Source organism: Babylonia areolata, chromosome 9 (assembly GCF_041734735.1).
Source record: "Babylonia areolata isolate BAREFJ2019XMU chromosome 9, ASM4173473v1, whole genome shotgun sequence".
In the NCBI taxonomy this organism is placed as follows: Eukaryota; Metazoa; Mollusca; class Gastropoda; order Neogastropoda; family Buccinidae; genus Babylonia; species Babylonia areolata.
The window spans coordinates 29,726,707-29,753,874 of NC_134884.1; the positions used below are offsets into that span (position 1 = coordinate 29,726,707).

The 27,168-nt window shown below is 40.4% G+C and overlaps 1 protein-coding gene across 1 annotated transcript; it reads left to right on the plus strand.

Annotated features, from left to right (window-relative positions):
- LOC143285377 (large ribosomal subunit protein mL44-like) lies at window positions 1-27,168 on the plus strand. The gene is made up of 10 exons (XM_076592605.1): window positions 1-106; window positions 5,988-6,108; window positions 6,646-6,732; window positions 7,042-7,142; window positions 9,617-9,692; window positions 10,995-11,079; window positions 12,331-12,402; window positions 13,918-14,066; window positions 14,982-15,064; window positions 16,807-27,168. The coding sequence occupies exons 1-10, from the start codon at window positions 25-27 to the stop codon at window positions 17,004-17,006; spliced, it is 1,056 nt and encodes a 351-aa protein (XP_076448720.1). The 5' UTR covers window positions 1-24; the 3' UTR covers window positions 17,007-27,168.

Consider the following 27,168-nt stretch of genomic DNA (forward strand, 5'->3'; position numbering starts at 1 on the left):
GAACATATTACATCCCCTGGTAAAATGGCTGCGTCCTTGGTTCGCTCTGCATTTGAGGGCGTTAGACTATTGAAGTTTCTTCGCCCAGTTTTGATTCCCAGCACAGGTACTTTTTTTTAGTGTGATTGTGAGCTGATTCTAGATATGGAAAATAGGGTTTACGTGCATTCGCACTTTGTATTCTCCAATCGAAATGACGTCGACGTTGCACACGCACCAGGCGGCGCTGATCACAACAGGACTGAATCAGTGAACGTCTGCTGCATGTTTTATTAATTTTGCTTTGATTTTGCTTCGTGACTTCTCCTGACGAGTCTCGACAAAATCCCGATATCACCGTTTTAATTACACATTCATGCTGATAGCAGTGTATGTATTCTAGAATTTCAGTGTGAGACGTGGCGTTTATGTCTATTGTTGGAATGAGGGCATGTAAGCAAGTGACGCTTTCTCGTAATCTCACGCTTTTCCTCACTTTAAGGCGAGAGAAATCGCGGAGGGGGCACCTTCGCTTCTTCTTCTTCTTCTTCCACTTAACGACCAACATCAGTATGCTGATGAAAATTGTCGTGTTGTGGGAGGTTGATGTTGGGCGCAATTTAGCTGGGCTACCGAGGGATGTTCTGTTAACTTATTGTGGAGATCGGGCGCAGTGCACTGGTGTGTTCGCATCTCCAGCAAGGCCAATTCGGCTACCGTGGCGGTCCCCGGGAATACACCCGAACGGCACAGCCCTACGACACTACTTACCAGTGGGAAAAAAAAATGTGGGGCTGGGTGGACTTGCTGGCTGGTGGGGAGGGGGACATAAACAGACGTGTTAGAGGGTAGTTGTGGAAGAGGTGGGGGAGGGGGGAGTCTACTCCGTTGTGTCACAGGCAGGAGGCGAGTCTAGACTTGAAGCAGTCCAGCCAGTCGGCTGTGACAACCTCCTGGGGCAGTGTATTCCATTTCCGGATGGTAGGGGGGAAGAAAGACATATGTCTGTACTGCGTCCTGCAGGCAGGTATGTCATAGTTGCAGCTGTTGTTTTGGCTGGAGCTCAGCCTGCTGTCTGATGGTGTGGGTAGGTAGACTGAGTTGATGGAGATGAGACTGTTGTGACCCATCTTGCTACTTGGCGCTAGACCTTTTCAATGGCCTGGATGTCACTGGCTGTATAGGGATCCCACTTTTTCTTACTTTCCTCTTATTTCTTACTCTTTCTAGTTTCATCATCATTTTGGTAACATCCAGTTTTATCATTATCCTAAATTCCTGGAGCTACGTGCATGGTTCATTTCCTGTATAGGGAATTAGCGATGACGTAGTATTACTAAGAAAGCGGAGCGATGTCCGCCATGATGATAATACAATGATAAGAGGTCGGTGTTTCCGGTCCTTTCTGGATCTGGATTTGTACATTGCAGGACACATGCAAGTTATGCATTCCTAAAGGCACAGTACTGCAATGGATAGATCAGACAATAATGATGCCCTCTAACATTAGATGGCTGGGTTGGCTGGGATCTGAACCCCTTGTGGGGAACTACTAATGTACTATAAAGATTTTAAACTTGAGCAGCTGTAAAGTTTGGGGAAAAGACCAGTCACATGATACCATATTACTGGATGATTCCCCAAAACTTGACAGAATGAGTTGTGTTTGTAATCCTGCTGGCCTTATACTGTCACATGTCTGTCCGTGTGCAGTGTGATTCATTTAAGATTGTATATATTATTTTGCCCTTGTGCAACTGATCTGTTTACTTTTGTCTGCTTGATCTAGTGATCTGACAGATTTTACCTCGCACGCACACACACACACACGCACACACACACACACATATACATATATATATATATATATTATATAAACACTGTATATTTGCATTTATCATTTTATGACACAGTCTTGACATATTTTCACAAAGGTATTTAAAAAATGACCATTTTGACAATGTGCTGAACCATCCACAAATATTCATTCATTGCAACTAATAACATAATGAATAGTACATGTATTCTATTTTAGACTCTCAGCATGGCAATGTATGTCTAAAAAATAAATTCAAATAGTTTACATTTGTATGTGTTGGGGGAGCAGGGGGGTTATTCCTTTTATTTAGTTTATGGTTTATTGCATATTGCTGTCCGCATTGAGATACAAAGAGACAAGTCAGTCAGAGAGAGGAATTCTTATTTGATTTAATCATATTTCGAATTTGTGAACTGCCTGTTGACTGAACTGATTTAACAAATTACCATTCATTTTATTATGGGGAAAAAAAATCAGATATACAACTATTTTGATTACTGGATTTTTGGTATTTTAAGAAATCAGATTAAAAACAAAAACAAAAAAACAAAAACAGCAACAACAACAACAATATTTATTCCCAAAGAAAGAGAGAGAGATTTCATCTGAAAATCATTTAGACTTGTTCAGAATTCACACACACACACACACACACACACACACACACACACTGATAGGTACACAAATATAATATTGCACAAAAATCCTGTCAAACAGGTTGGGGTTTGCTGCTGTTCAAGAATCCAACTAGCAGATTTGGTGTCACTGTCATATACATGGATTTTTCTGATCACCTTCCATCGTCTTAAAGTAATCAAAATTAATGGTAGGGTGTTATTGGTTTAAATTCAGTTACGTCTCCTTGAGAATCAAACAGAAAATGACATTCGTGACATACACTCGTACAACGCGGACATTCCTGCACACAATACTCATCAGCCACCACGACTCTCACACAAAACACACACAGAGGAAAATTGGAAAATGTAAATCCCCTTAAATACCTCCCTGACAGTGTCTTGAACTATCACGCATACCATCTCAAATGTGATGATGGTTTTGCATGTGATCGCTGCAGTCTGAACTCGATATCATCATCATCTTGTGACTTCTACGTGCTTTCATTTCTTTCCACTTTAGAGAATTGGAAGAATTTCATTCCCACATCATTTTTCAATTCTTTGATCATGCAAAGCGTTGTTGCAATCAGCAAGACATCAGCGAACTCATAGCTCTGAAAGCATCAACAATGCCTAGGATCACGGACGTGCAAGTTTGTTTACAAGTTGCGTGTTACCAGAATGGTGAACGATCCCACAATCCATTGCACTTGACGTCATTCACTCGTTCCCTATATTGCAATACAGACATGAAGTATAACATAAACGATAATCATTCGACTTTGTCATCCACTTTGAGTAGGTGGTGTCATAACCCCATACTAATCTGATAGTGATAACAATGAAATACGCTTTCCTGCACAGCCGCCAAAACTGCAAATATGGGAATGCATGTACTGTCATTATCGGGTTAGTAAGGGGATATGACGGTGGTTTTTCAGGCAATTTACGCCACAGTTTACCTACTCAGAGTGGATGACAAAGATCAAATGAATGTTATTTACTTTATACTTCATGCCTGCATTGCAATATGCACGAAATATACTGTGCATAGAGCTCAAGGAATTTATTATGCTTAAATTGGATGTTAGTTATTACCCATCATTTCAATCATCATTGTGATTATTAAATCACTCAAAACAGGGGACTGAGTCTGACCTTTAAAAAAAAAAAAAAAAAAAAAGGCTGAACCATGACCATTATCTTCTTCAGTGCCAAGCATCATCTTGACTTTTGCTTCCAATTTGCCAGGCAGTTCGGGGTTTCGGAGGGTAATAATTAACAAAAATAATTCTAGCATGTAAACTACCACAAGAAAGTACACATAACCCATACTTTTCTGAAAGGAAAATGAACAGACTATCAAATTCTGATAGAACTTTTAGAGGTTCACTTAATCAATGATATGGATTATGTCTTTTAATTGTAACTCATGCCTTTGCCATGCCCACTTACGTCATGTTCACTTTCAAACATGATCTAAAACGTTAATATAGTCTCAGACATAGCTGTTTGATCAGTGCTACCATGCTTTTCTTAAACCATGCTGTACATCCCCCTCATCACTCTCTCTCTCCCTGCCCTGAATGAGTGGATGGTTTGTATATTTGAGGTCAACTCTGTGACAGCCAAATATGATATAGCTATGCTGGACCTCATGTTCCGCTTTCTCTCCTTTGCTGGCTACATCTAGCTCTTCAGCTTCCCCCACCCTCCCTCCACTCTGCAAATCATCATTCTAACTTTCAGTCAAGCGAACCTTCCGACAAGATTTTGCCATAGCTAGCCCTCAATTCATCGTCAGTGACTTGAAAAGTATCTGCAACATCTTCTATGGCAAAATCTCAGTTTTTGTTGTAACACACTGCTGTTTCAAGCCACAAGGGTAAGGTTGTGGTCAGTCTTCCACCATTTTGAAAGCATCGTGATGGAGGTATTGATGATAACATCCAGAAATTATCACACACAGCATGATTGGCTGTTGCTTCTCATGGATAGTTGTAGTAGACATATTAAGTTTTCTGATTTGTGACTGCTGGAACATTTCAACTTTGGTATAGAACTGTGAAAAATCCAGAAATGAGCTGTAAAATAGAACTGAAAAATCCTGAAATAACGCAGATGAATATATACGTCATGGGGCAAGTAGGGATGCATTTTTCATGACGTATATATATATATATATATATATATATATATATATATACATCATGGGGCACTGTAGAGGTGCAGCACCTTCAGCTGAGCCAGGGGAGCCCAGGCCCCCAAAAAACTGATAAGAGAAAAATGCTGCCCTACTGAAGTTTGGAAGCCCTTGACACAAAAATTTTGAGTCTTTGCCTCCACTGTGACTATGTTTTCAGGTAAACTGTTTCGATCCCTGATGGTCCTTGGGAGGAAGAACTGTAGGTACTGGGTTTGACACTATGGGAGCTTGAACTGTTCTTGTCTATGACCACAGCGTTATGGGAAAGCGTGGGATTTTGAGAAAGAGTGGTCATTCCCTTCCCACACTTTCCCAACACAAATCTTTGAGAAAAATGAGAGAGAGAGAGAAAGAAGAGAGAAAGAGGAGGATGGTGACAACGACAGTATTGATTTATGGCAATGGTGTTTGCAAAGACATTGATAGTGATGATACTGAAACTATATTTCACATGAAACAGATCATTACAATGCATCGACCACAAATTCAACATTGGAATCAATAGCAGACAACAAAATTATGGCAATGTGTATCACTCAGACAGAAATATACTGACTTGAGCCAAATCTTTGTTGAGGCATGTTGGGAATAACATCCAAATGAGTCTACTTTCTACATAAATTGGACAGAAAATGTGTTTCACAATACTGTACCCTTGTGTGGAGAGTGTGAAAATGGGACCAAATTAAGTAATCGTGTTCATTTATGGTGCAGCCATTTCTGACACATTTTTATTTAGAATGTTCCTTCATTCCACACTTGTTCATATGCTCATCTGTTTGTTACCATCCTTGCATATGTAATGTTGCACTGAAAATAGTTTCTGAGTTTCAGAGAAGACACTCAGAACATAATATTTCAAAAACAGAGCAAGAAACATTGTCAATGATCAGCATTTAACAACAGCAGATGTTATAATGCCACCATCTAGCACTGAACAATGTCAGAAGGTTCCCTTTTTTTTTTTTTTTTTTTTTTAAAGAACAACAGTGGAGTGGAGCAGTCTGATGATGATATCAGCTTCAAGTCAGCTGGCTTCAGACGCACCAGAACCACCACCACTAGTCCTACAGGTGTACAGCCTTCTCCCTCCACCCCCTCCACCCACAGTCAATCTTAACTTCAGCAACGTACTTATCCAGATTCAGAAATGTAGGAACTCAAGACTGTGTGTGTGTGTATGTGTGTCTCTCACTGTGTGCATGTATGTCACTGTGTGTGTGTGTGTGTTCATGCACGCATGTGTTTGTGATAGAGAGAAAGTGTGTATACTGATTTGTTCTGTGTTTCTTCTATTTTTCTTCTTTTCTTCTCTTTTGTTTGTTTGTTAAACAGATGCTTCTCTCCTTTTTTTTTCCACCAGTCTCATTTGAGAGTATAAGGGGAGTGAAGCGATACAAGCGGAGTTACCTGAAGGAACTATATCACCGACGTCTTGAGGTTGGGCCAGAGAAGCAGCGACACCGCTCAGAATGGATCAACTGGTAAGTCGGACACTTTGGTATTAAATGGTAAGCGGTTCAGAAATGGGCAGCAGGACAATTTCAACTTCTAGGTGACAGTTGACACATGAATCAGTGCAGATTTTCAGATGTTTAAGAACCACATGTTTGACAAGGGTTGCACAGGTATACTGTCATGCTACTAACCCATGCACACAGATAAACCGACATATAATGATATATGTATGTGTATATAATACACTGGCACACATGCGTACAATCCCATGCCAGAAGAAAGTAATTAATACCAGAATACATTTGACACAAACAGTGTGCCCTCAGATATATACAGAAATGTATTTTGCAAGTTTAATGTTTCTTTTCAAAATTCTTGTCTATATTTGAGTTTGCATTGCCTTAGATCATTTATTATGAATTAGTGTGAAAAGTTGCTTCAATATACTAAGCATGTTTTGAATATATTCCACCTCCATTCATGGATGTTTTTCCCCCATTTGAAAATGAAATGTTGGAGGCTTTTTGCAGAGCAATGGAAATGATTATTTTTCTCTGATGCAGGAACTATGGGGCAGAACTGTATGCCTTTGGGAAGCGTCTTGGGGAAGACTTCTCCACTGACTCCTTGCAGAGAGCATTCACACATAGGTACAGAAACTTTTGTTCTGAAGTGACTGCATATTGTTTCATTTCATCACCCAGACTGGAACAGACAGGGTTCTGCCTTGCCTTGCTATGTCCTGAATCTCTGTAGTGGTCAAGAGGTGATGATTTTATTGATATATAACTAAGTATATAATGTTTGTGTACTGATGTAGATGATTGTTTAATCTTCCTTGAAAGAATACTTTGTATTATGTTGCTTTTGTGTGTGTGTGTGTTCATGGAATTTGCAGAGATGTACATATATGAACTGAATGTCAGCAAATCTGTTTTTAACCAGCAAGATGTTTGCAGGTCTTACATAGAGAAAGAGGAGAGGCGGCGTGAGGAACTTGGCATTGACACAGATACAGTGCCCCTGGGGCTGACAGACAACGAGGACCTGGCTCAGAAAGGTCTCTTCTTTTTCCTCTAGAAAGAATAGAAGAATATGTCTTTATTACCAAGGTCACAAGGAATATTGGGGGGGGGGGGGGGGTGTAGTACAAAACAAGATGCGAACATAAATCGAAAATATTTCACAAACACAGATACAGTAGAAATTAGGATATATACAAGTGCATATCAATATAAAAACTTGTGCATACTCACACATGCACGCACTGCACACACACACATGCACACACATGCACACACACACACAAACTCTCTCTCTCTTTCACATATTAAAAATCCACTATTTTGCTGTTTGACTGTCTCTGCATCTCTCCTGGTCTCTGTCTCTGTTTCTCTCTGATTGTCTGTCTGAGTGTCTCTTTCTCTTTTGGGACTGTTTAAATGTGTGTTGACTTGTGAACATGTATCACATGTCTACATGTACACACTGCGCCCCTAGGGTTGACTGACAACGAGGACCTGGTTCAGAAAGGTCACATCTATTTCCTTTCTCTCTCTGTCTCTCTCTGAATGTCTGTCTTTCAGTCTCTCTCACTCTCATGTTACTGTGTTTATGTGTGTGTGGACTTGTAGGCACATGCATTTATGTGTAGACATGCATGCATGTCACAGTGTGCTTGTACACATGTATACACATCTTTCTGTGCATAAGTAAGTTTATCTTTTGCAGGCTTTGAGTGTGGAACTATCTTTTGGTCTGGGCCGAGATATTGGCCAAGCTACAAGGTTTTTAACCAAATATGAAAATGATTGGCTTTTGTGGTATATTTGTTATACTAGTAGAAATATAGCATAATAATACTTTTAAGAAAAAATGGTAGTTTCATTTCATTTATTTCATGGGTGTTTAAAAAAGAAATTAATCTTCATCACATACTCAGGGGTGCAAGTGGTTCCGTCTCATACGGATTTCCGTCTTGATGAAATTTCGATTTTTTTTTTTTTTTTTTTTTTTTTTTTTTTTTTTTTTTTTTTGTCCCTATGCTTTTGGTCCGGGAAAGCTTTGGTCGGAACTTGAATACTGAACTATTCACCGGAAGATGGAACTCTCTTGACTGGTTGACCAGTGCTTAGCTAAACTGAAGCCAGCGCCAGCTGTGTCTGGCCGCGCGCGCTGTGTACGACTCCCATTTTTGCCGCTGGAATCCGGATGGGACTGTTCGTTGGAAAGCGAGAACAGAGAGAATGTGTGTGTGTGTCTGTGTGTGTGTGTGTGTGTGAGAGAGAGAGAGAGGCACACACACACACACACACACTGTTACTTAGCCATGAAACTCTGTATTTTACCGAGAGAAAAAAATCGCCTAGGACGGAAAATCATAGAAGCAGTCCGTCCCCGGGACGGACAAAAAATGAAAGGGGGAGGAGAGACATTACTGTTTCACCCCCTATTTCGTTCGAGTAAAGTAAACACAGAGTGGTATATCCCACAACCAAAGGAGGCATCACTTTTTTAATGAAACGTCAGTATAGGTGGCTGGCCTACGTGACTCTAAGCATGTGCTTTCAGCGTGCTTACTGCGTGATCGTCAGCTTCTCGAATCTGATTTGCTGTTTTTCTATTTTCTGAAATGCAAGGGCCAGCAGTTTGGCTTCACTTCCCGCGCTAGCCTAAGCTCTGTCTTTGCGAAGGGGAAGCATCTTTGCTTTAATCTTCGGGTAGCGGGAAGCAAAACTGCAAGTTTTTCACATGCCAGAATGCCGTTTTTGGAAGTTTCTGACGAGAGAAAAGCTCAAGAAATCGACAAAGATTGTAAGAACAAGTGGAAAAATGAATGGCTCAACCATGAAGACAAACTGAAACGGAAATTCTCGATGTGGTGCGCGAAAATTGACGCAAGTGGTTTGGCTATTTGCAAATGCTGTAACAACACAAAACTGAACTATGGAAAAAACGGAAAGAGATCGTTGGTGAAACACAGTGAGGATCCAGACCATCTTCAACAGCTCGCTTCCTACTCGCACACCTCCACAATGCCTTGTGCAAAACCTCTGTTTGCTGGCCCTAGTTTGACGGATAAAGTCATGGACCTTAAGATCAGAATTTGTTTGTTTCTCTCTGAACACTGCCTTCCATTCAGTCTCTCTGAAGACCTAGTGGACTTAATAAAGACTTCAGCTAAAGACACAAAGGCTGTAGAAAGCCTTCACATGTCCCGACTAACAGCAACATATTACCTGACACACGGCATTGCACGTGCTTAGTCCATTAAAAGCATTACCTAAAATCCATAAATTTTCCTTGCCAAAAATATAAATATTTTCTTCTTGAAAGGTACTCTGAGAGGCCCTGAGAGAGCAGGAAAATGCATGAAATGCGTTGGCGGCCGGGGCTCCGCCCCGGACCCCGCTGGGGGAGCTTACGGCACTCCCCTAGACTGGACTTCAGTCTTGCCACTTTTTTCCACTTGCACCCCTGCATACTATTACATGTATTTGATTTTGATTTATGTGTGTGTTACTTTGTCTTCAGGTGAGGCCACTGCTTCTCGCTACATCAAAACATATCTGAGACATCTGTATCCTGCTATGTTTGAGGAAGCTGTGTAGTAAGTCATCATTTGAGTGTGTGTGAGAGTGAATACATGAACATTCATGTGTGTGTCTCTGTTTATGCAAGTGTGCATGTGTGTGCTCCTGTGTGTGTGTGTCATTATGTGTGGATGTGCACATTCATCATATCTTCTCTTGTGAGGTTGCACAGCAGGGGTCAAAGAAAAAGAAGAGACAGGTTGAAGGGTCAGAAGGAAGTTGATGAAAAAGTAAAAGAGAGTGACTGAAATAAGACTAAAAAATAACTGTTACTGTTAGAAATTTTTTAATAGCATGCTGTTCACAGATTGCATGTATATCTATTCAAAATCTGTCACAATTTTTTCATTGATTGTTCCTGTGGTGTGCTGATTCAAACAAGTAAATAAAGAGAGGAGTTAACAAACAAATTAACTGATGAATCTATCTCAGAAAAATGTCTCGGACAATTCATCTGCCTTGGTGAAATGGACTGACAATTGGGAGGGTGCAGATTAGAGCCCCAATCAAAGATGGACTTTTGTTTAGCCGATGTCTAACTCCTGCCTATTGTTAAGTGTGCTATGGGCTCAAAAAGGGAAACTGGGACCACTCAGTCAATAGTCATCCACTTCATGGATCATTTGGGGGCGTGTTGCTCAAACTTTGTGGCCAACACTGCAGGTTTCTGTATCGCACAGGCCTGGTTGATGATACTGTGATGTATTATGGAACTGTATTGGAAGGAAGAGTAAAATACAGCCTCGTCACATCAAAAACCTAAATGGCTTCTTCTCAACCCTCATGCACCAGGCCTTCCAGTAAAAGCTTTGTCATCGTCATCATCCATGTTCACATGCTCATTGAATCTTCTTGAATCCTACATATCATTTTCAAGGCTCTTGAATCCCTTGAAATCCAGGAATTGATTGTTTTATTCTTGAATCTTCTTGAAAATTAAATAGTCAGCAGTTGTATTTGCTGCATTTGCAACTGAAATAAGTAAAAAGGAAAACATTGGCCTGGTGTGTGGCTATGGCTTTGTTCCATTTCAATTGAAATGATGTCTTATGATGCCATTAGGAGTCTGTCAGTTGGCCTGTCTGTCTTTCTAAGTTAACTTTAGATTGAAATGAATGTTTATAAATATACTTCAAATAATGTATTATGACTAATAAGTATGCTCCATCTATGATATACAGATAGACATAAGACATGTGGAACAATGATATACGGATAGACATAAGACATGTGGAACAACTTAATAACTGACAATGCCAAAATGTAGGATGGAATGGTGTGGGCCTGTGGACATTGAAGATTGAACTCTTGTGTTGCAGTGCAATTCACGATCACCTGATGTCAGAGGACACGCTGTCCTTTGTGGCCCGTAACATCGGCATTGGAGACCTCATGCTATGTGCTGTAAGTACCTGCCTCTGCTTGCTAGATATGATATGTTAAAAAGTTAAAAGGTCCCATAGCCTATTATAGCCATCAGGGCAGTGAATCCATATCCACTGTGTCTAGGGCTCGGCTTAGGAAGGTGAGGTCCAGTCTTCTTCTGCCATTTTAACCGCCCCAGTCTATGTCAGGTACCCATTGACACCTGGGTGTAGTGAGGAAAATCCGAATTAAGTGCCTTTTCCAAGGACAGCACAATACTGAAACTGGGAAGCCTCAAACTGATAAACTGATGAACACTGGTTCAGAAATCAGTGCCTGACTGCCATGGTGCCCCATTTTAGATGTTTATGTTGATGGATTCATTGAAGACCTAATTTTCACTGAGATTATGATTCCCTGTGATGTACTTCTTTTTTTTTTTTCTTTTTTTTTTTTTTTTTTTTTTAACTTTAAAACATCAACAGAAGAAACAAAGGTATGCAAAACAATCAACATGTTTCTTTTCATTTTTTAACTCTCTCCGGACAGCGGAATGCTTGAGCATTCCTACATAAAATGTATTTGGATTCAGATGACGGAATGGAATAGCATTTTCCAAAAATAAAAATCCATCATGCGCTGCACACATGATTTTGTGATTAGAGTGCACTATTCTGGATCACTCCACAACCGAATGGTATGATTAGCCAGCCTGTAATGTGTGGCCTGTCTCACACACATGCTGACAAAGTCACTGACCCGCCTGTTTGCATGCCAAACTGTTAGCAAAGTGGTTCTGAAGCAGGTTCTTCTCAGAATGTTGCGGAGCGAACAAGGCAGCGATAGCAATGTTTTAGTGTTGCTGAAGTACTTGAAATGCTACTGACTTAAGGGTCGGACATCGAAGAGATGGATGATTACGAAGAAGAAAGTGAATTAAGTGCAGAAAGCAAGCATTGGTATGGTGATTCGGGGTGAAAAATTGGCATTATTTTCTACATAATGGCAAAACTGTAAAAATAAGATGAGAAATATGATTTTTTTTTTTTTTTTTTTTTATGTAATGGCCCAACACGTAACAAACCATTTCTTAAAGTTTCATTTTCTTACTCTGTATTTTTTGTAATTTTTTTTTTCCAAACCCTTACAAATGGGCCATCTGTTGAGAAAAGCAAGGGAGAAAACTTGCCATCCCGAGTGAGTTAAACAATGAAAGTCAAGTGTACTCTTTTAGGGAAAAAAAGAAACATTTGAAAATGTTTGTGTTATCCCCAGTCTTCTGTGTTCCAGGACTTCCCTCCAGAAGCCTCCTCTCTGAGGAGGAATTTCCTGGCTGTTGTTGGTGCCCTTGAAGCCGACCAGGTGGGTAGCCCACACCTGGTGGTGTAGGTGAAACTGTATTTTCTTAGTCCCTGTTGACTGTTGTTCTACTGTTGCCCTAAATTCCCCCATTTTCTCTCTTGTCTCTCTCTGTCTTTGTATCTGACTGTCTGTGTCTCATGTGTTGTATTTATTGTATTTTTCTATTGTTTCAGCAGATTAAAAATTTTGGATATTTCATATTGTATTATTTTCTCTCTTTTTTTCGTTTTTTTTTCACAAAACAGTTTTAATGTACGATTTCAGACTGCTCTTCCCTTGTTGTTTCAGTGCAACTGCAGTAATTCTTGTATATTTTCCTCTTTGATTGAACTATCATTCTTAATCAACAACATGGATGAAAGTACAGGTGGTTCTCTGGAAAGTATAACACAAGACTGTTGCGTCCTCATTTAACATTAATAGTGAAAGTGAATGTAAACCTTACAATTCATTATTCCCTTCCCAATAGGCCTCACATTTTGAGCACTAACACAAGGACTGTCAGTATACATTGCTGTGTGTCACATAACTTTTTTAAGGGTTGCACATTCATGAACATGCGTGCTTTGTTTTCTTGTTATTGTTACATACAATAAGGATGTTCTTTAATCTACATATGTGTGTAAACATAAAACAGACCTGTAGCAATATCAAGTATGTGTTAATGTTGTCAGGATGAGAGGCAAGCAGAGGACCTGGTGCACTCCACAATTATTTGTGTTATCAGGATGAGAGGCAAGCAGTGGCACTTGTGCATTACACAGTGTATGTGTGTGTTATCAGGATGTGAGGCAAGCAGAGGCACTAGTGCATTACATGGTGTATGTGTGTGTGTTATCAGGACATGAGGCGAGCAGAAGACCTGGTGCACTCCACAGTTATGTGTATGTTATCAGGATGAGAGGCAAGCAGTGGCACTTGTGCATTACACAGTGTATGTGTGTGTGTGTTGTCAGGATGTGAGGCAAGCAGAGGCACTGGTGCGCTACACAATTATGTGTGTGTTATCAGGACGTGAGGCACTGGTGCACTTCTTGGTGTGTATGTGTGTTGTCAGAGGCACTGGTGCACTACATGGTATATGTGTGTGTTTGTGTGTGTGTGTGTGTGGTTAGGATATGAGGCGAGCAGAGGCACTGGTGCACTACAGGGTGTGAGTGAGTGTGTGTTGTCAGGACATGAGGCGAGCAGAGGCACTAGTTCAATCCAGGGTGTCTGTGTGTGTGTTATCAGGACAAGAGGTAAGTAGAGGCATTAGTGCACTACATGGTGTATGTGTGTGTGTGTTGTCAGCACATGAGGCGAGCAGAGGCACTGGTGTATGTGCATTTGTGTGTGTTAGGGTGTGAGGCAAACAGAGGCACTGGTGCATACACAGTGTGTGTGTGTGTGTGTTTGTGGTCAGGATGTGAGTTTACTTGAGGCGCTGGTGCACTAGAAGTTGTTTATGTGTGTTGTCAAGACATGACGTGAACAGATGCACTGGCACACTGTTTGATGTGTATGTGTTGTCAGGACGTGAAGCAAGCGGAGGCACTGGTGCGAGACCTGGTGGTAGCCCAGCTGATAGGCAAGGATCTGGGGGACCTGTGGACTGTGGTCAACCCCATGGGTCTGCTGATGGCCCTGCTTCACCTGCACAATCGGGGACCCCCTGAACCCAGGTAATTACTGACCTGCACCTGAGAGCTGTCATGTTTTGTAACATCAACAACAAACTGTTGCTCCTCAAAATAAGGGTTAACGAAAAAAAACAGCTTCACCCTCAGATCACAGCAAAGTGCAGACATAAACTGGAAAAAACAATCTGCACCCAGTAGTTTTATTTCATTTTATGGTAATGATTTACACTGACCTATCCATTTGGTGTATACATCAGGCATCTGCTTCCTTTTGTTTTTGTTTTTTTTCCAAAAACAGATGTGGAGTTGTGTATATGGATTAGTCCACACATTTTGACTTGAAACTGAAACTATATTTGCTGGCTGAAGGAATGGTGCAAAGCTCAAAAGTTGTGGACTTTACTTCATCCTGAACCTGTGTATGTTATTGAAAAAGTGGTGGAGGTTGGGCAGGGGAGGGAGGGAGCAATGCACGGCTTTCCACAAGGATTTCAGACAGTCACTCACCAGTCATGCATGTTCCGTGCATTGAAATCTTACCACAGACAACCCAGAGATTCCCACTTACCCTATGCATGTGGTTACTACATAGTTACTTGTAAGTAACATCTGTATTTTGCAGGTGTGCGTAACATTACATAGTTTTATGAGGAACAGCTAAATGAAAACTGAAGGGTGAGGAAAGAAGGGGCGTGAGGGGGTGGGGGATCAGCATGTTGTACAAGTTTATAAAAAGAGAAGAAAGCAAAGATTATTCTTACGCACTCAAGATTGTCAACACTTATACTGTCTTGCCACCATTTATTCCCCTTTGTTTTTATGACAGAAAAACAATTCTGTCTGAAGGAAAGTTTGATGTCTCTGGATGTAGGCACAGCATGCGGTTCCATCTTGAGTATAATGAACAGGTAGCAAATGTCAGGAAGTGCAGTGAAATGAGTGTGTGTGTGTGTGCAGACTGCAGTGGCAGGCAGGGCAGATGACTGTGATGTCGGTGTACCAGGTGGGAATCTATAGTGATCAGCAACTAGTTGGTCAGGGTAAGTGTGCTCAGCTGCTCTGTTGTCTTTGTCAGTGAAATGCCTGTCATCTGAGTCATAATGTTTAACTTAGTCCATCATCACGCATCTGATTGTGTTCTTTTACATTGTTATATTTTAATCATGCTTCAGTCCTTGTAAAAGGTTCGTTTTTTTTTTTACATTTTTAGATTTTTATGACTTATGTTTAACTAATATACAACAGAAAAGAGGGGGATGAAAAAATAATTATTGGAATTATTGGATGTTTGTTTTTTTAATCATCAGCTCATACATTTTTACCAAAACTGAGAGCTGTCAGGTTAGACTATACATCCACTGTCCCCATTCTCAGTTTTCCCTCTTTTCATGTTTTTTTCTTTATCATTAGACCCTACTCTTTTGAGGCTTCACCTAATCTTTTCCTGTGTTGAAACTACTCTGTGGAGAACTGCAGAGCAAACGTTACATGCAGATATAACCAGTGTTAATATAAACTATATTTGTTAGAATCTAACATCTTAATCATTCCAGTTCAGTTAAAGAATGATATCCCAATAATAATACTGTTGGTGTAATACACATACTTATTACTTTAGTGGCAGTTCTTCACAATCTTCATGTTTAAATTACACATACTTAACCGTGACTCACTAGTGCAGACTCCGGCAGGGGTCTGACATTCCTGTCCTGCGTAAACTACTATCCGCCTATGTGGAGAAAACGAAAGTAGCTACGGCCGATAACTTCCCGGAAGTAGGTAACCTCCCCTTTGCCCCCCTGATTAGCGCCCTCTTTTTCTGGCAGCCATCATGACTCCTGTTCCTGTGCTCTTCATACGGCTAAGTTTTTTCTTATCTTCACACTCTTGTTTTTTCCTGAGCAGTCTAATCTTTTTTTCTTTCTTTTTTCTTTTTAATTGGTCAGTCTTGATTATCTCAAAAGCAGAAAGATGTTATTTTGTTATGATTTGAATGGAATCGTCAAAAAAAAGCTTCTTTTTAATTTTTTTTTAAACGTAATTATACATAAATAAAAGGAAACAAAATTCATAATTTTAACTATCTTAGTGTCCAATCTCAATGAGTCAGGTCAGTAAATTAGTCTCTTTATTGTCTGAAACACACAGTGAAGAAATTGAGAAAAAAGAAAGAAAAAAAATCTACAATCATTCCCCCCAAAAATAATTCCCATAAAACCACCAGGACAAATCATCCACAGGACGATGTCGTAGAATCACCATCACAATGAATTCAGTTTTCAGAGTATATGGTGCAGAGACACTCAACATGAATAATTATCAATTTACACCCTCCAAAATGAAAGTCTACTTTTAATTTTTACCATCCAGTTGTCTGATAAAGGGGATGGGGATGAGGGGATCTTTCTAATACAACAGCATTCACTGACATAAATGTTTACCCTGATTTGCATTCTGTCATGCCTACCACTAATGACTGTCAGTGTCCGCTTACTGAAAATAAGTAAAACGCACAGTGTGTTCCTGAAATACGGGTCTGCACTGTCCTGATAATACTGCTTTTTAGACAAACATATTTGTGTCATCTTCTGTTTCTGAAAAAGATTCTGCTGTATTCATGCTGTCAGGGATTTAGGTTCCTGTAAAACATATTTACATCTGCTTTTGTTTCTGAAAATAGTGCTAAAAAAATACATTCATGCTTTCAGTGATTTAGTTTCCTGTAAAACAGAAAACCTGGTTGGGATGTGTGTGCACTTATAAAGTTTTTTTCCCCTGACAGCTGCTGGGGAGACGGTGACCATCGCAGAAGAAATGGCAGCACACAACGCCTTGCAGAAGCTGATGGGCCTGGGCAGCAAGCCCCTGGCCTTCCAAGCACAGGCAGAAAAGATGGAGTTAGATTACAGCAAGGAAAACATGCGGGCAGAAGATGTGCTGAAGCGGTTTGAAACAGCCCAGAAACAAAACTCAGTTGTTTGAGACTTCAGGGAACTGAACCAGGGGTCAGTTTCATGCATGGCATGTGCTTGAAGACTGGATAGTTGTCTGAATGGTGGTGGTTTTTTTCTGTGTCACAGTTGTCAGTCTTTTGATGAACACTGCTTTTTTGGTTTGACGATTGCCGTACAGGTTAGGTCTGTTGATCAATACTGCTTTTGGTTTGATGGTTACAGGACAGGTTAGGTTCTTTTAGAAAAGGTTGAATGTAGATTCTAGACTCCCTTGTTCAAAAAGAACTGATCAGAAAGCTGTACTGTTGTTTTTTTTCGGATTGTTTGTTGTTGGTTTGTTGAGTTTTTTGTTTGTTTTTTGCTGTATCTTAATCTGTGCAAAGTCAGTTGAATTACCCCTAAGCTGCTCTTTCCAATTCCCCTATACTCAGCCACACCTTGATTTGTTTGACAGTTCAGCAACAGCATTCTGTCAGGAACTATCAATGTTTGATCACAAGGAGGCCATACATCAACATACGCAGAACACTACATACTAAGCCTCTTACCAATGACAATAATCACTTCTACATACTAAGCCTTTTACCAATGACAATAATCACTGCAAGTTGTAACCCCAATCATTTTGGCATATGTAAAATGGAGAATATTGTCTTAAAAATTGATGCATTACTGGAAATATGTCTTGGAAACCAAATTATGGGTAATAATTGATGCTTTTATTATTGACTGGTCTGAATACTGCTTAACCTAACACCCTTAGTCCTGATATGGCCCTTCATGGTCGGCTGGACTATCAGTAACAAAAGATTTTAATTCCTTGGGTACTTCGAAAACTAGCGGCGGAATGTGCCTTAATTTGCTGTTTTTGGGTGCACTTATCTGTTTGTGTTTTATCTGTCTTGTAATTCACAGCACAACAAGAATGTGCACATTTAAAAAATCTGTTTCTCTTAACACAAAGTCAGTCTGCAGCAAACAGTGTCATCGGTCTTTTCTTATTGGTTTGGTTACAAAGGTGTGTTACAAAAGCATGCTACAGAAAGAGTCAGGAGTGTGACTAGCTACAGACTGACAAAACACTTCAGGCCTTCAGGTATCAGCCTGCATCAGCATTCCAGATGACTACATATAACTTTTCACTTCACCATTTTACACGATAGCAAGTTGTTTTTCACATCTTCATGACGAGGACTTCTGGTGGCTATGAAGCAGTAGACACCAGCACAAGAGAGATGAGCTCCCCTGTGTTGGTGTCAAAGCCGCCACCCACATGGCTGCTCCAGGGCGGTGGTCAGTGTCTTGAAAAGAATCACATGCAACGTGTGTGGTTCAAAGCATATTATGCAAACTGTGCCCAGAAGAACTTCCGGCTTTGAAAAAGCATAACCTGCACTTACGTCACCTTTCTGTTGGTATGTTAGCAAAGTATGCAGCTGAAAGAGTTAGGAGGAGTGTGACTGTGTACATACTGACAAGACGCTTCAGGTATCAGCCTGCATCAGCATTCCAGATGAATACATATAACTTTTCACTTCACCATTTTACATGATGGCAAGTACTTTTTTCTGCGCATCCTCATGACAAGGACTTGTGGTGGCTATGAAGCAATATAGGCCTGCATGGGGAGAAATGGACTCCCCTGTGTTACCATTTACACGATGGCAAGGACTCGTGGTGGCAGTGAAGCAGTATAGGCCTGCACGGGGATAGATGAACTCCCCTGTGTGTCATAGCCACCGCCCATGTGGCTGCTCCTGGGTGGTGGTCACTGCTGCCTTTGGAATAATCGCATGATTGTGTGTGGTTCTAATTATATTATACAAACTGCTTTGCTTTGCCTGGTTACAAAGGTGTCGAACAAAAAAAAAAAGTTTCCAGTCTATCCTACAGTTATGCCACTACACTGTTGGTCTGTTTCATAAGAATGCAGCACAAAGAGTTAAGTGTGTGACTGTTTACATACTGACAACACTCTTCAGATGTACAGGCATTGGTCTGCAGCAGCAGCAGATGGCAAGTATTTTTTCTTCACATCCTCAGTGGAGAGGTGAACACTCCGGTGTTGCTGTCATAGCCACAGCCCACACAGCTGCTCGTGTCTGGTGGTTACTGCCTTTGAAAGAATCGCATGGATTGTGTGTGGTTTAAAGTGTATTATGCAAACTGTGCCCAAAAGAAATCTGCCGGCTTTGAAAAAGCAAGAGATTGTCATGGTCCTCATCTTCAACCACCCATAAAAATATGGTTGAAAATGTAGCATTGTTTGGTTCAATGACAACTGTTTCATCTGACTGACATTTTCAGCATTGATGTTTATTTAAATGTCTTGGATTAGAGCAGTGACAACTTATCACAAGCACTGAAGTTCTACTGTTCATGGTTGGTCATTACTACAAGCGCGTTGGGTTATGTTGCTGGTCAGGCATCTGCTTGGCAGATGTGGTGTAGCGTATATGGATTTGTCCTGAACGCAGTGACACCTTGAGCTACTGGTAATGATACTGGTCATTCCAACACACAGTGCATGCATAGGTCTAGTGTGTGAACTTGCAGTGTCACGATTTTGACTTTAAGAAGAATTTGGCATACACTAGGGGTATAACCCTGATGACATTCAAGCATCAGAATGTGCCTTAATTTGTCTTTGGATACACTGAGGTGTGGGTTTTATCTACCTTGTATTTCAAAGCATAACAAGAATGTGCACATTTACACAACCAGTTTCATTGAGCACAAGTCAGTCAGCAGCTAACAATGTCATAAATCTTTTCTTTTTGCTTTTTTCTAATTACAAAGGTGTCAAACAACAAAAAACAAAAAGAAACAGACAAAAAATTTCAAATATATCCTACAGTTATGCCACCTGGTCTGTATGCTCACCATTGTCTGTTACAAAAGTATGCAGGAGAAAGAGTTAGGAGTGTGACTGTGTACATACTGACAAGATGGTTTAGACCTTCAGGTATCAGTCTGCAGCAGCATTCCAGAAGACCACATATATCTTATCACTTCACCATTTACATAATGGCAAGTAATTTTTCTTGACATCGTCCAGACAAGGACTTGTGGTGGCTGTGAAGCAATAGAGACCTGCATGGGGAGAGATTAACTCCCCTGGGTTTCTGTCACAGCCACCACCCACACACCTACTCTTAGGTGGTGGTCACTGCCTTTGAAAGAATCACATGCAGTGTGTGTGGTTCAAAGTATATTATGTAAACTGTGCCCAGAAGAACTCCGTTCAATTTGAAAAAAGTATGAGATCATCATGATCCTCATCTTCAACCATCCATAAAAAATATGGTTGAAAAAATAGCATTGTTTGGTTCAGTGAGATGAAACGTTTCATCTGACATTTTCAACATTGACATTTTATTGAAAAGTCTTGGATTAGAGCATGGACAACTTACCACAAGCACAGAAGTTCTACTGTTCATGACTGGTCATTCTAACACACTAGGTTTAGTGTGTGAGCCTGCAGTGTTCTATGATTTTGACTTCAAGACTGTTTATTGGCTTCAGCTAGAAGAATGTTATGCGAAAGGGGTGTTAAGATAATGTTGAATCATCAGCCACTCTGCATCTAAAAATCACAAAAACCATGGTGGCTCAGGCATGCTCCTTCTTCTCCCCCCCAGCCCCCTCTCCACCACCCTCCCTGAACACACCCCTCCCCGCCCCCCCACCACCCTCTCTCTCTCTCTCTCTCTCTCTTCAGCCCCATATGACTTGAAGGGGGTTGCAAATTAGTGTATCATACAGTTCTGTCACCCCGAACGTGTATCTGGTTTTCGCTATCTTGGGGTGGAAGTTACATAATTAGTTGTAACAATCACAGGGATGTTGCAAATATATCCTGTAAAACGTTCAGCATAAATACTGGGTTGATATTGTGGACTAGTGTTCGGTTGTATAACCCATGCTCTTCAACAAGGGAATAATTATGATTGAGTTATTTGGGGAAGAATGTTGTGTGATGGCAGGAAGATACTGTTATTGTTAGCTGAGCATCTGTGTGACTGCATATGGGAGATTAAAGTTAATGTAAAAAAAGAAAAACTGAGCCCGTGTAACATGTGCAGGTGCTTCTGTTTCATGTATTCCGTTGCTTGGTTTTAAAACTGGTGAAAGTATGAAAAAAACAAGTAGTGCAGTTGTAATCGTTCTGTTTCACATTCATTGTGTGTCACATCCTGCACTACATTTTTTTTTTTATTTTTTTTTTTTTTTTATGTTTTCTTCATGTGTCTCAAAAGTGCACGCAGGTTTACAGATAAAGAAAAATAATTTTTAAAGCGCAGAATGTAAGACTTACATCTACCAGGTTGTTATCATTTGTAATCACATCAGGCATATAAATACATTTCATCTTTATTCATCATTTGGAAATTGAATTGTGCATCCACAAGCTTGTCACTTGTGCGTGCGCGCACGCACACACACACACACACACACACACACACACACAAAATGCCTGTGGGCATTTAGCATGTCCTTAGCATAAAAACAGAATACAACATAATCAGAATGACCCATTATCACATTCAGAAAGAGACAAAAAATATTGAGTTTTCTAGAGTAAGTCAAGGTAAATGGATCAGCAAGGCAGAAAATATAAAAAAGAAGCGATGACAGAAAGAAAATAGACCAGAAACAAAAAGAGTGATGGAATTAAAAAAGAATAAATAAATAGATAAAGCTATCACATGATTTACAAAAGGTAGGGATACTGTAATTATAATGAAAAAAATCCCCTGAACCTCACAGGATGTTACGTTTGTAAGACTTGGGAGGGTTTTTTGTATTTGCTGCCTCTTCATCTGTGCCAGGTTAGTGGCATTACCCCATAGCTTCTCATTCTGAGTCCCCCTTACACAACTGCATCCACATTTGTTTGACAGTCCCAACAGCAGCATCCTTTGAGGAACTATTGATGTGTGGTCACAAGTAGGCCACACACAACATACGCAGAACACTACATACTAACCTAAGCCCTTTACAGACAATAATCACGTTGAGTTGTATCTGAAATCATTTTGATTCATGTAAAATAAAGAACTTTGTCTTAAAAACCAATGCATTACTGGAACCATGTCTTGAAAACCTAACCCAAGGGTAATTGTTAATGCTTTTATTATTGACTGGTCTGAATGCTGCTTAACCTAACACCCTTAGTCCTGATATGGCCCTGCATGGTCGGCTGGACTATCAGCAACTAAAGGTAAACTTTATTTCTTGGGTACTTCAGAAAGGCAGAATGTGCCTTAATTTATTGTTTTTCATTTACATTTAAAATAAAGTCAGCTAACCACTAACAGTGTCATCAGTCTTTGCCCTTTGTCTAGTTACAAAGGTGTCGAACAACAAAAAACCAATCCAGTCTAACCTACACCAATGTTGCCTTTCTGTTGGTCTGTCAGAAAAGCATGCAGCAGAAAGAGTCAGGAGTGTGACTGTGTACATACTGACCAGATGCTTCAGGTATCAGCCTGCAACAGCATTCCAGTAGAACCACATATATAACTTTTCACTTCACCATTTTACATGATGGCAAGTATTTTTTCTCCACATCCTCATGACCAGGACTTGTGATGGCTATGAAGCAGTAGACACCAGCCAGAGGTGAGATGAACTCCCCTGTGTTAGTGTCATAGCCACCGCCCACACAGCTCCTGTGTGGTGGTCACTGCCTTTGACAGAATCACATGGAATGTGTGTGGTTCAAAGTATATTATGCAAACTGTGCCCAAAACAACTGCTCCAGCTTCGAAAGTATTTTTTCTCCACATCCTCATGACAAGGACTTGTGGTGGCCATGAAATTGTAAATGCCTGACAGAGGCTTGACGAACTCCCCAGTGTTATAGCCACCACCCACGTGGCTGCTCCTGGGTGGTGGTCACGAAAGTCAAACACGAACAAATTACAGGCCTTCACCACTAGATGCCTATGCCATATTTCAAATGTCAGTTGGCCAGAAACCATATCAAAGACAAACGCCTGCCTCTGGGGAAGAACCAACCAGGTGCCTATCAGTGAGAATGTTAGCAGGAGGAAATGGGGCTGGATAGGTCATTCCCTTCAAAAGCCTCCAGACGACACCACAAGCATTTGAATCGAACCCCCAAGGAAAGAGGAAAGTGGGCAGACAAAAGCACACCTGGAGATGAAGCACGGAGGATGAGATGACGACAACTGGATGGACATGGCCCGGACTGAAGAGGACAGCCCCAAACTGAGTCCGCTGGAGGAGTAATGTTTCAGCAAGGAGTCGAGAGGCATAAATCAAGTCTGTCAAGTCACATTAACTTTTCACTTCACCATATACAAGATGGCAAGTATTTTTTCTTGACATCCTCATGACAAGGACTTGTGATGCAGGAAAGCAGTATAGACCTGCAAGGGTGTGTTCGTGTCGTAGCCTCTGCCCACACAGCTACTCCTGGGTGGTGGTCGCTGCCTTTAAAAGAATCACAAATGACATGTATTGTGTGTGGTTCAAAGTATATTATGCAAACTGTGCCCAGAAGAACTCTGCCGGTTTTGAAAAAGCATAACCTGCACTTTTGTCACCTTTCTGTCGGTCTGTTATAAAAGTTAGAATGCAACTGAAAGAGTCAGGAGTATGACTGTGTACATAATGACAGGATGCTTCAGGCCTTCAGGTATCAGCCTGCACCAGCATTCCAGATGACTACATATAACTTTCACTTCACCATTTACACGATGGCAAGTTGGGTTTTTTTTTTCATATCCTCATGATGAGGACTTGTGATGTAGTGAAGTAGGAGAAACCTGATCAGGGAGAGATTAACTCCCCTGGGTTTTTTTTAATAGCCACCATCCAACAGCTACTCCTGGGTGGTGGTGTTCACTGCCTTTGGAAGAATCACATGCAATGTATGTGGATCAAATTACATTATGTAAACTGTGCCCAGAAGAACTCCACCAGCTTTGAAAAAGCATGAGATTGTCATGATCATCATCTTAACCATCCATAAAAAATATGGTAGTGTTTGGTTCAGTGAGGAGAACCGTTTCATCTGACATTTTCAGCATTGACATTTTGTTGAAAAGTTTTGGATTAGAGCATGGACAACTTATCACAAGCACAGAAGTTCTACTGTTCATGGTTGGTCATTCTAACACACATGGTATTGGTAGGTCTGGTATGTGAGCCTGCAGTGTGTCATGATATTGACTTCAAGACTCTTTATAGGCTTCAACTAGAAGAATTTTGTATGTGCAAGGGGTGTTAAGATAACATTCAATCATCAGCCACTCTGCATCTAAAAATCACAAAAATGCTTCCTCCCCCCCTCTCCCACACACATGCGCGGAAACACACACACACTCTTCAGCCCCATGTGACATGAATGGGGTCACAGATTAGTGTAGCATACAGTTCTGTTACCCTGAACATGTCATCTGGTTTTTGCCATCTTCTGATGTAAAGTCATAAATGGTATCACATGGATGTTGCAAATATATCCTGGTAACATTGAGCCTAAATACTTGTTATTGTGGCCTTGCGTGTGGTTGTATAACCCATGCTCCTCAGCAAGGGAATAATTATGATTGAGTTATTTAGGGAAGAATGTTGTGTGATGGCAGGAAGATAATGTAAGCTAAGCATCTCTGAGATAGCATGAGGGAGATTAAAGTTAATGTAAGAAAGGAAAACAGCCTGAGTTGACATATGCAGGTGCTTTCGTTTCAATGATTTCATTGCTTGGTTTTACTGGTGTTAGTATGAAAAAAAGCAAGTTATGCAGTTTTTGTCGTCATTCTGTTTCACATTGATTGTGTCACATCATGTACTACATTTTTCTATTTTTAAAATGTTTCTTCATGTGTCTCAAAAGTGTACACTGGTTTACAGATAAGAAAAAAGAATTTTTAAAGTGCAGAATGTAAGACCTAAATTTAACAGGTTGTTATCATTTGTGAGCACAACACACTCTCTCCCTCTCCCTCACCCTCTCTCTCTTTCTCTCTCTGTCTCTCTCTCTTGGATATGCTTGAAAAGATGATTACAAGTATGCAAGCTCAAATGCAGATATACCCTAGTATTTACTTATCATCATTGCTTATAGCCCAGCCATTACACAGTGGCACAGCAGAACTGAAAATACTTCATTATGGACACCACAGAATCTGAAAAGGAAAAAAAAAACTAAAAGCAAAAAAGACAACTGGAAAGAAGGCACAAATAAAGTCATATGCCATGTAGGTAGACTAGGTCCTGTCTAATGTTGATTTTTCCATCATTTATTTTGTTAGTGGATTATAAAATAAAATAATTTAATTAAAAAAAATAACTACCGAAAAAAACTCCCAGAATTGCACAGGGTATCATGTTAGTAAGACTTTGGTGGGTTTTGTTTTTGTTTTTGCTGCCTCTTCATCTGTGCCATGTTAGTGGCATTACCCCTGAGCTGCTCATTTTGAGTCCTCCATACACAACCAGACCCACATTTGTTTGACACAGTCCCAGCGGGAGCATTCTTTGAGGAACTATCAGTGTTTGGTGTCAAAAGAGGCCACACACCAACATACGCAGAACACTACATATTATGCCCCATACTGACAATAATCACATCAAGTTGTATCTCAAATCACTTTGGCTCATTTGAAATAGATAACTTTGTCTTAAAATTAATGCACTGCTGGAACCATGTCTTGAAAACCTAACCCAAGGGTAATTGTTGATGCTTTTATTATTGACTGGTTTGAATGCTGCTTAACCTAACACCCTTAGTCCTGATATGGCCCTGCATGGTCGGCTGGACTATCAGCAATAAAAGGTAAACTGTATTTCTTGGGTACTTCAAAAACTAGTGGCAGAATGTACCTTTATTTGTTGTTTTTCATTTTCATTTGACACAAAGGCAGTCTACAGCCACCAGTGTCACCAGCCTTTTGATTTTCTTTTGTATGGTTAAAAAAGTGTCAACAGCAAAACAAAAACAGAAAATACTTATGCCATCACTGTGTTGGTCTGTCAAAAAAGCATGCAGCTGAAAGAGTCAGGAGTGTGACTAACTACAGACTGACAAGACACTTCAGGTATCAGCCTGCATCAGCATTCCAGATGACAACATATAACTTTTCACTTCACCATTTTACGCGATAGCAAGTTGTTTTTTCTCATCTTCATGACGAGGACTTGTGGTGGCTATGAAGCAGTAGACACCAGCACAGGAGCGATGAACTCCCCTGTGTTGGTGTCATAGCCGCCACCCACATGGCTGCTCCAGGGTGGTGGTCAGTGTCTTGAAAAGAATCACATGCAGTGTGTGTGGTTCAAAGCATATTATGCAAACTGTGCCCAGAAGAACACTGAAGATTATAAATTAAAAAAAAGCATGACATACACTTATGTCACCTTTCTATTGGTCAGTTAGAAAAGCATGAGGCAGAAAGAATTAGGAATGTGACTATGTACATACTGACAAGATGCTTCAAGCATGCTCCATTATTTGCCCCCCTTCAACACACACTCTTCAACCCCACATGACTTGAAGGGGGTCGCAAAGTGGTGTATCATACAGTTCTGTCACCCTGAACATGTCATATGGTTTTTGCCATCTTGGGGTGTAAAGTCATATGAATGGTTGTAAAAATCACAGGGATGTTGCAAATATATGACCCTGTTTAATTTCAGTGTAAATACAGGTTGATATGTGTGTGACTGAGTTCGTATTAGAGGAAGAATGTTGTGTGATGATAGGAAGGTACTATTATTGTTAGCGTCTGTGTGATTGCATATGGGAGATTGAAGTTATTGTAAGAAAAGAAAAACTTGAGTATGAGTTTACATATGGATGCTTTTGTTTCGTTGGTTTGGTTGCTTGGTTTAAATTTTTCCTTTGATACTGTGTTACTTGCTTTGGTTTAAATCTTTACTCTGACAAGGTGTTACTTGCCTATGTTTGTTCTACATTTTCTTCTTTCAATTGAATCAGCACCACGTGAGTGTTACCCAACAAATGAACAATAAACTACATTCACTTGATAAGTAGACTACACTTGCAGAATTAAAATATGAACATGTACAATCAGTCAGTACTTGGAATATCTAACACTAACACTATTTTTTTCAAATGCTTTTTTCATGTCTCAAAAATGAACGCTTTGGGGGGGGGGGGGGGCAGGCAAAGGGAAAAAAGTGCAGAATGTAAGATT